Source organism: Sparus aurata, chromosome 24 (assembly GCF_900880675.1).
Source record: "Sparus aurata chromosome 24, fSpaAur1.1, whole genome shotgun sequence".
In the NCBI taxonomy this organism is placed as follows: Eukaryota; Metazoa; Chordata; class Actinopteri; order Spariformes; family Sparidae; genus Sparus; species Sparus aurata.
The window spans coordinates 13,080,087-13,090,309 of NC_044210.1; the positions used below are offsets into that span (position 1 = coordinate 13,080,087).

The 10,223-nt window shown below is 41.6% G+C and overlaps 1 protein-coding gene across 5 annotated transcripts in view; it reads left to right on the top strand.

Moving 5' to 3' along the window:
• LOC115577079 (poly(rC)-binding protein 3-like) overlaps positions 1-9,967 on the top strand; it is a 29,671-nt gene extending 19,704 nt beyond the window's left edge. Inside the window, exons 10-13 of one of the 5 annotated variants that reach the window (XM_030409868.1) lie at positions 4,211-4,289; positions 4,790-4,848; positions 5,520-5,689; positions 6,441-6,589. In XM_030409868.1, the coding sequence (XP_030265728.1) occupies positions 4,211-4,289; positions 4,790-4,848; positions 5,520-5,689; positions 6,441-6,495 (363 nt within the window). In that variant the 3' untranslated portion in view covers positions 6,496-6,589. Of the gene's footprint in view, positions 1-4,210; positions 4,290-4,789; positions 4,849-5,519; positions 5,690-6,440 lie in introns of all 5 variants that reach the window. The other 4 variants (XM_030409871.1, XM_030409872.1, XM_030409869.1 and 1 more) reach the window with 4 other exon arrangements.
• The last annotated feature ends 256 nt before the right edge of the window (positions 9,968-10,223 follow it).

Genomic DNA, 10,223 nt, shown 5'->3' on the forward strand with positions numbered 1-10,223 from the left:
CGTAGTGGCCACTGGGGGTGTTGAACCCAGTCTTCCACTCGTCCCCCTCTCTGATACGGATCAAATGATAGGCATTACGAAGGTCTAATTTGGTGAAGACTTTAGCCTGTTGGAGCTGATCGAAGACAGAGGACATGAGGGGAAGGGGGTAACGATTCTTTATTGTGATGTCATTCAATGGGCTGTAGTCGATGCAGGGTCTTAGTGAGCCATCCTTTTTTCCCACAAAGAAAAAACCAGCGCCTGCTGGAGATGAAGAGGGACGGATCAGGCCTGCCTTTAGTGACGCTGTGATGTACTCCTTCATCGCTTCCTTCTCCGGTCCAGAGACGGAGTACAGGCGGCCCTTGGGGATGGTGGATCCTGGAATCAGGTCAATGGCGCAGTCGTAAGGGCGGTGTGGGGGCAGTGACAGGGCTTTAGTTTTACTAAAGACCTGCCTGAGGTGGTGATAGCAGGTTGGCACAGAGTTCAGGTCCGGGAATTCGGCGTCTGTGGCGGGGTGAGTAGAAAACAGGTTAATTTCTGTGACTTCATCTTTCTGGTAGGGGGGTTCAAGGCATGTTTTGGTGCAGCTGTCCCCCCATCCTCTGATCTCTCCCGTTCTCCAGTCAATGTGAGGGTTATGAGTCAGCAACCATGACTGCCCCAGTATCAGAGAATGGGAGGAGGATTTGAACAGGTAAAAGCGTATCACCTCCTTATGATTATTGATTTGTAGAGGAACTGGTTCACTGACGTGAGTAATAGAAAAGAGTTCCAAACCATTAAGGGATCTGGCTCTGACGGGTCTTTCTAGCAGTTCGACATCGAGCCCCAATTTTCTGGCTAATCCCCAGTCCATCAGACTCTCATCTGCCCCTGAGTCAATGAGGGCTTCAAGTTCAGTGTCGGTGTGATGCTTTACCTGGACCTTGGTGAGCGTGCGTGGTGGGGAGGTCGATGCCGAGACGAGACTCACCACCAGGGACTTCTTAGTAGGGCAGGCGGCGACGAGGTGACCGGTCTCTCCACAATAAAAGCACCGCCCCTCCAGTTGGCGTTTTCTCCGCTCCTCCGGAGTCAGTCGAGCTCTCCCCAGCTGCATGGGTTCCTCCTCCCTCTCCGCAGAAGGTGGATGACGCTGCTCCTGCGGTGAGTGGTGACGAGCTGAGCCCGCCGGAGCTTGAGTACGCAGGTGACTCTCTGCCGTCGCTGGTCCCCTGCCTCGTTGTCGCTGAAGCTGAGTGAGCCTGTTGTCCGTCCGGATCGCGAGGGCGATGAGGGAATCCACGTCCGTTGGCAAGTCCAAGGGAACGAGCAGATCTTGTATGTGGGTTGATAGTCCCTTCAAAAAAATGTCATAAAGAGCGGTAGCATTCCACCCACTTTCCACCGCTAACGTGCGAAAGCGGATGGCGTAATCACACACAGAGCTGCTACCTTGCTTTAAGCTACTCAGCTCTTGCGCCTTCTCCCGGCTCGTGGTTACTGGATCAAAGGTTCTGGTGAGGGCTGCTTGAAAATCAGTGAGAGAGAGACATGTGGATGAACCTCTCCCCCATTCTGCTGACGCCCAAGCCTTAGCTCTGCCAGCCAGGTGCGTTATCATAAACGCTATCTTTGACCGGTCTGTGGGAAAAGCAAGAGGGTTCAGTTCAAAATGTATAGAACAGTCGATTAGGAAAGTCTTGCACTGCCCTGGCTCTCCGGTGTATTGAGCTGGGGGAGCCAACTTACTGCCCGCCCCGAAAGGCGGCATGGTGGGTGTCGGTGTCGCTTCTGGTGCCGGGAGCGGTGCAGGGGCGGTCTGTCGGGCGAGCTGGCCAAGGAGATCCTGCAGTTGAGTCGAGATATGCCCCATTTGCGAAGCCATCGCCGTCTGGAATTCTTCCTGGCGGTTGAGACGGGCTTCTTGGGTGCGCAGGACATCTGACACGCGTTCCACCTCTGCTGGGTCCATGTCTGGCCAGAGTATTCTGTCAGGCAGAGACTAGAAGGAGGACTCAGAAGCAGAGGGGCGAACGGTTCAGACAAGCTTTATTTCGGGACTAACTGTCCCCTCGTCAAAATGAGCGACAAATCAAACAGGCTTTTAAACACTTCCTGAATCTATGGGAGGAAAACAAGAACAAAAAAAAATAACAAAAAATCACTCTCACGAGGAAAACTAGGACTACTGTCTACACTGATCTAAATAGCAAAACTTCGTATGAAACATTAACAAAAATTCACTCACCATGAGGAGAAACAAAAGGCTATCAAAATTAACTGCACTGCACTAAGGTAGAAAAGGATGTAAAGAAAAGGCACTCCAACGGAGGCAAGCAAGGCAACAACACAAATCTAGCTCAAAAGGCTGACCAAAAAATTACAAACAAAAAATCACTCTTTCTCAGAGGCGAACAGAAAATCAGGCACAAACTTGAAACTTGGCGTGGCACTGGCAAGACTTGGAGCGAAGGCTGGAGGTACACGAACAGTGACGAACGAAATACTCTGGCGACGAGGACAGGGAAGACAAAGACTATATACACATGAGGTGGGATGACACAGGTGGAAACAATCAGGGATCAGGGGAGACGCCAGACTGGTGACACAGGAGGAAGGGCAAGTGACCTGAAACGAGAGGAGAGTTACTTTTCAAAATAAAACTGGAAATTCACAGGACAAAACCCAAAGACAGGACATCCCTCACCGCGGTGTGACAGTACTCGATTGCAGTCGACATGGTGTTACTTTAAAACCTTTATTTTCTCAGCAAAAAGTAAGTTCTGAGCTGGGAATCTTTTTTAAAACTCATCTTTATTGGTGTGTTCTCGGGGGTTCTGAATTTCAAGGCTTAAATGTCATTTGCCACGGTGCATTTAATTTACAATGTTGTTGGAAAATAACAGCCAGAGGATGAACAAGACATTTCTTGAATTAAAAAAGTCTGTGTTTGCAATTGCATTAATTCTAACAAACAAACAAAGTCAGTGTGGATGTCGCCATCCATCGACTATGCTGACATTTTGCTTTCACTACATTATTCAATTTAACATCATGCTAATGTTGCCTTTATGCTTTTGAGGAATTGTTTTCTATTACAAAATATCCTCATACCTGAATGACTGAAGAGGTCGAGTGCCAATGATTCACAAAACAACATATATCACCATTCCCAAAACAGTGTGATCATTGAAGTGTACCAGAAACAGTCCCAGGTTTAGGCAAGAAAACTACTTGGTTAGGTTTACGAAAATGTTGTGGTTTGATTTATGAAGCTTTACTTACATTATGCACGTGACTTAACTTAATTACGTTAGAAAGTTAAAATAACTCTCAGTTGACTTTTGTTGGTCACACTAGACAAACAACAGCAGCCTTTTTCGATCTTTATATGGTTTTGCCTGACATCCTTCTTTGCCACTGTAATAATAACTACAGCCACTAGAGAAATGTAAATAAAGGCTGTTATTAACCTCTTTCACGTTGAAAATTCAGTGACTTCCACAGTTCTGGTAAGTTCTGGTCTGAAATTTGACAATAACATGAAAGGTGAATAATCCAGAATAACAAATTGTTAAAAATAGCATGATTATATTGTTGAATTTCAGAAATTAACCCTAAATCTACAGCCAGGCCATTATTTGAGACCTGTCTTCTGTTTGACCCAGCTTTCAATCTCGAAAAACTTAACCGACATCATGTAAATTAATACTCTTTTAATTTAAAAGCTATTTCTGTATCCCAACTTAGAACAGCCTCTACATTTATGTCAACCTCATCTATTCTCTGCGTTTTTGAGGCTCTGGCACAAGAAGACGATGTCGCCCGTTGGGCTCGTTTGTGTTTCCAAATAAGGACCAGAAAAATCAGAGATGTTGCCTAGCAACTCAGAGGTCTGAACCCAAGCTAAAGAAAAAACTCTATAAGATGAATACTATATGCTTTGGTGAGAAAATAAGCTAATTTGGCCCTATAGGTGTAAATCAATGTATAAAAATCCCAAGGCAAGTTAAAGGCCACATATCTCAGGCCAAGTCCTCTATGAGCTTTCTCTTCTTCTCTCTCTCAGTCTTTGTCCTTCACCTGTCTGTGTTGTTGTCCTCAGATCCTCTCTCTACTCTTGTAGCGTTTCAGAAAGACCTGTGTGTGTGTGTGCGTGTGAGTGTCTGCGTGAGCGAGTGCGAGTGTGTTTTTTAACGATGACCTCATAGCTCTGCTGTCCTCCTCCTCCCCCCCTCAGCAGTTGAGCAAGCTCCACCAGTTGGCTATGCAGCAAACCCCCTTTACCCCCCTCGGACAGACCACCCCTGCCTTCCCCGGTACGTACCCACCTACACGATGACCCTCTTGACCAAAGCTCCTTCTCTCGTTTTTACCTGTAGAGACAAACACATTCTCTTCCTCCTTTTTTCTCTTTCTCTTCTTTTTCCTGTCTCTGTCCTTTCTCTTTTTCTTCTTCTCGTCGTTCTCCTCCTAATGGTCTCTGTGGTGCACTGCCATTGACATGGCCTGCTGGTGGTCTGCTCTTGTTGATGTTGAGGTTTCTTTTGTTCTTTGGTTTTCCCTTAGTTTCCTGTTTTAAATGGTACCTCAGATTGTTTTTTGGTCAGTGTATTACAGTTATACTGTGTATGTGGGCTCTGCTTAGCACTGAGCCAGACTTTCCATTGGCACAGAAATCCTAGCGGTCAATAGACAGAGAATGAAAAAACTCCAGGACTACAGTTCATCAATTCTGCTCCCTTAATGTGCCAAACTCTATTTTATGTCCTCTTCCTTCCCTCCTCTCTCTCTCTCCCTGTCTGCTTCCTGTGTTCAGCAGCAGGTCTGGATGCCAGTAACCAGGCCAGTACTCATGAACTCACCATTCCCAATGATGTGAGTACATTTGTCACCATGTGCAAGATGTCTTGGCAGAGATTCATTCTACTGTAATTCAGAATGGAAGATTTGCCATTCAAAAACTGATGGGGCGTCCATTATTTTTTATGTAAAGATAACATTGTGGAGACTATTGCAAAGATACTGCTAAAGTTATTAAGCTGATTTCTTCATTTTTGGCCCCTTTCTCCTAATTTGTCACTGCCACTGCCACTATTCTGTATCTTAGAAGAGGAACACTACACTTTTCAGAAAATCCATAAAGGTGAATGTGACATTGTGATCATATTAGAGTCATGAATCTTTAATTGATTAAAGTTTCCAAAACAGCTGCATGAAACAGAAACAAAACACGACACTGGTCAAGAACAACTGTAGCTGTACCATAATGTCAAAATCTCTGCTTTGTTATCTTTTAACGTGACTTCCTGTTAAAGTGTCTGACAATACAATCTGACAGCTGTTCGGCTGCTACTATGACATTAGTAAAGTTAATGTCTGTAACGGAGAAGATTTATTGGATCAAAGCAAGAAGTATTAAAGTTATGGCCGAAAGGTGACAATGACTGGCTTGTACTCACATGCATCATCATAGGTTGATGTCCAGTGCAGCCTCAGATACAAATGTGTTCTGGCCATCCTAAGTCCCGCCCCCATTTTCTTCCCAGCTAATAGGCTGCATAATCGGACGCCAGGGAACCAAAATCAACGAGATCCGTCAGATGTCTGGGGCGCAGATCAAAATTGCTAACGCCATGGAAGGGTCATCGGAGCGCCAGATCACCATCACAGGGACCCCCGCCAACATCAGCCTGGCCCAGTACCTCATCAATGCAAGGTCAGATCTCAACGGCTGTTAAAGTCGTAATTTTACAGAGAACTCTGGCATTGATGTTTCTGTCTAAAAAGAGCAAAGCTGTTATATAGATACCCAGAGTTAGAGAATGATGGATCCACTATTATTGTTAAACATTCCAAAATCCATGTACGCCCTAAGATTGGGGTTAAATTTGGCTTCTGAGATAAAAACAAGACTAACTGTCGCATATACTCCGATGATCAAATTATTGCTTATCTTCGGATGATCAAATTGTTGCTTACCTTCCTATGATCAAATTGTTGCTTACCGTCCTATGATGGAATTTTTGTTTACCTTCCTATGATTGAATTGTTGCTTACCTTCTGATGATCAAATTGCAGCTTACCTTCCAATGATCAAATTGTTGCTTACCTTCCTATGAAGGAATTGTTGCTTACCTTCCTATGGTCACATTGTTGCTTAACTTCCTAAGATCGAATTGTTGCTTATCTTCCGACGACCAAATATTTCTTACCTTCCGATGATCAAATTGTTGCTTACCTTCCGATGATCAAATTGTTGCTTACCTTCCTATGATCAAATTGCAGCTTACCTTCTGATGATCGTATTGTTGCTTACCTTCCGATGATTGAATTGCAGCTTACCTTTCGATGATCAAATTGTTGCTTACCTTCCAATAATCGAATTATTACTTACCTTCCTATGATGGAATTGTTGCTTACCTTCCTATGATCAAATTATTGCTTACCTTCCTATGATCTTCCTTCAGGTTCAGAGACGTGGCGGCCATGTGGAACGACCCATCTTCCATGACCACATCCTGAAATCCCTGACTGGCTCCTCCGTTTGGCCCTTTCCAATGACTGACTACCGCAGACAACCCTGATGAAGCCCTTCGGACTCTGGCTCTGGCTCTCCGAAAAAACCCCTGACCACCCTCCCGCCCTGGTTCAAAAAGTTGTTTATACATCAGGGAGGGTTGGGCGCTCATTTTTATTTCAGAGAGCCAGATTAAATATTAAAAAATCAAAAAAGAAATTCTCTGTTGATTAGGTTTTTTAGAGAACTGTTGAAGCATGTTGAATGTTTATTAGGAACAACTTGTGTTAATCTTTCTTTCTTCTTTTTCTCTCTATCTTGCTTTCACTCTCTCTCTGTCAGTGCTGCGTCATAGAACATCATTTAAAGTATAAAAAAAACGTACTAGTAAAAGATTTAACATTTTGTAGAACGTAGATATTTGCATATAACAGCTGCTCAGTGATGCTATCGGCAGAGTGTGTGGTGGGATGTAGCCAAATTATCAAATTTTGATAATATATTTTGAAAAGTAAAAAAAATTGGACTGTTCTGCTTTTGTCCTAATTTGCATCTTTGTCTACTTACAAATCCAATCTCTACCCATGACTCTTTGCTGCATCACATGACCCTTTTAAGCCAATGGTATCACTCCTAGAGCCTCCCTTCTCATGTTAATTTCCTATACTTACATTATTGCTTATATTGCATGTGTTCAATGTTGTATCGTTGTGTATTTGAGTATACCTGTTCAGTGTATGTGTTCCTTCAAACGTTATTATTATATCTTTGCGCTCCCGTTCTTTTTCCGCAAACTTTTTCAGCATTTTTGGCCATTCACGTCTAGTCCTACTCCCTGCCCAAATGAAAAACTTTCCGACATAGCCTCCTTCTATCAACACCGATTATTAGTATATAGATGCATGAATGGGAAATTAGTGAAAAATCAGTGGCTAAAACACTAACTGAAAATTTTAAATGATTGTTTACTAACTTATTATTCTACTGTATTTGTTTTGTACAAAGACTTTTGTGACTTAGCACATTAGTCGACTACGCGGCGCTCATGCAATAGACTATTCAACACTTTACTCTGGACTGCCTCTGATGTGGGAGGAATTAGTTGGACTTAAAAGCCAAGTGTTGCGTCCAAATCTTTCGGCTTCCTTCCCTTGTCTCTGGAATTGGATGCTAGGCTGCTAGCAAATAAATTATGTTTTTTTTAGTGGAACTTTTGAGGGAGCGAAAACAAGGGAAGGAAGCCGACTCTTCACGGCAAAGAGGCCTAAACGTTTGGACGAAGCCAAATGGTACTTTTTGGGCCAAGGAATGTTCAGGGGTTCATTGGGGGGAACCCACGGGGCCTGGGCGGACGTGACCACTCAGTCTCTTTTTCAAGATTGTTCATCTTGTCATGTTCTTTTTGTTGTCATACGGTTGATTTGACGCATTAGGTTTGAATGTCTTTTTATTGTCACGACTCTGTAAGCAAATTAATTGTTTTTATTTAAAAAAAAAAAAAAGGACAGGTTGGATGACAATTCCTGCTTCACTGGTTTTAAGTGAAACCAGCATGTAATTATTTATGGTGTATTAAAGCACATATGACTTTTTCTTTGTTGATCATGACACTTAAGCTAAGTTAGTTTTGTTGTATTGTATTTAATTTGAGAGGGAGGTGTGGATGGTATTTGGTATGATTCAGTATTTTAACCATCCCTCACATATTCTGCTCATAAAGATGCTCTAAATACTATTGGACAGCTTGAGTCATCTCATTTTCCGAGCTTCAGCTGAGCTCATAAAAGTTCTGACACATACAAACAGCTGTTGAATGTTATTGTCGAATCACGTTATCTACTGTCCACCACAGCAACATTCTGCTTTTTCATACATACCATGACTTTTGTTAGCCTATGCTGAGCTTAGAGGAAAAGTTTGACATCTTGGGATATACAGTTAGGAAGTATTAAGTATCTTGCCAAGAGTTAGATGAGAAGATTGATTCTACTCATGTTTTTGCTGTAAATTCGAAGCTACCACCAGCAGCTGGTTGGCTTAAGTTTGCATAAAGCCTGGAAATGATTTAGAAATTATTTTACTAGCACCTAAAGCTAAAGAAATGTTTTATTTAGTTTGTTTAATGCTAGCCAGCAGTTTCCCCTAAGTCTTTATGCTAAACATTAAAAAGTTAAGCTAGCCATCTTCCGTTTGTAGTTTCATATTTATTTTGCAGACATTACAGTGGCATTATTTTACTCACATAATGGTGCATTTCATTTGAACTGGGAAATTTACGAGTTCCCAGTCAGCAATTTCAACTGCATACACTTTTGGTCAAAATACCACTAGCAATCGCTAATAATGGCTTACATGGCGAGATCTAGTTTTCCAGCTATTGTACTGTTGGTCAACCTGGCTCCTACATGATTCCCAGCTCCGACTTTGCATCATAACTCTTGGCAAGAAAACACATAAGCCTGACATTTCCCAAAACATCAAACTTTTCCTTTAACTTCAAGCACTTTGATGACATAAATGTGATTATGTAAATGGACCAAATGCTGTATCACAATACTGAACCATGCATAGTCAATGATTATTCTGCAATAATTCTTACATTTTGATGTGAACTCAAGTTGTAGTGCTAGCATTGAAATTATGAATTTGTGTTTCTTTTTATTTTTTGAGTTGTCATAGCTTGTACTTCAATGGGAATGTTTGTCAAATGAACTGAAATTGCGTTTTTTTGGCAAACTTGCTTTTTTTTTAGAACAGTTAGCTGATACCTAAGAGGGCATTCTTTCCCAACAGTACTGCACTATAAAAGAACATCCTCAAGGGTATTTTAACTGTTGTCATTGCATGTGTACCATTGAGATGCTTAAAAAAAATAGTACACATATGTAACAATTAAAAACAAAACACGGATTGCTAATGCTTGTTAGCACAGTTAGCATTTTTGACAAAGATATTGTTGTTTAATATGGATTTGCAGCAGGAATATTGAGTTGTAAGTGATGGCAGTGTGATTTTAATAACATCAATATTCATGTGTTACTCAGTGTTTGAAAACTGTATTTACATTTTGTGTATATGGCTGAGTATACTTTGAAACAAACTGCAACTAATGCAATAATAGGGTGCAATGTGCAATTATTTATTCAGTTATTTCCTTATTAGCATGGATACAGGAGAGCTGTGTAGCGCTTGTTGAAAAATGCTTTTTTTGAATTTGATCCACTTTCCATGTGGCAGCAACAGCAAGAAAACAGAATGACTAGACATGATTTATTTTTTATTTTCTTTTGTTTTTCAGCTTTTGTTTGTGTGTAATTGCAGTTTGGGGAAAAAAAGTGATAGAACTTCGTAACTATTTTTGATTGATTTATTTGCCATGTGCAGATCTATATTAGTTGTGAGTAATTACATAGGTTTTAATTTCAAAGTGTTGGTAAGTATAAAAACAAAATAAAGTTTCATTTTTTCTTTCTGTGACTTGTTTTTCTCGGGTCTCTCTTTGCTGAAAATGAACATCTTTGGATCAATTATCATCTCTATGCTCTCCCCTGTACACACATTAAAGCCTGATGAACCGTGAGCTGACAAGAGTCTATGTTGAGCAAGAAAGTCCCCCGGGGACATTCAGATAGTTATTGAATACAGCTAATTATTGTATGGCAAAGTGATTATGGTAATTAGATGATGAGGTTTAAATGGGAATCTCATCTATTCTTCTTTTAAAATGAAAGCT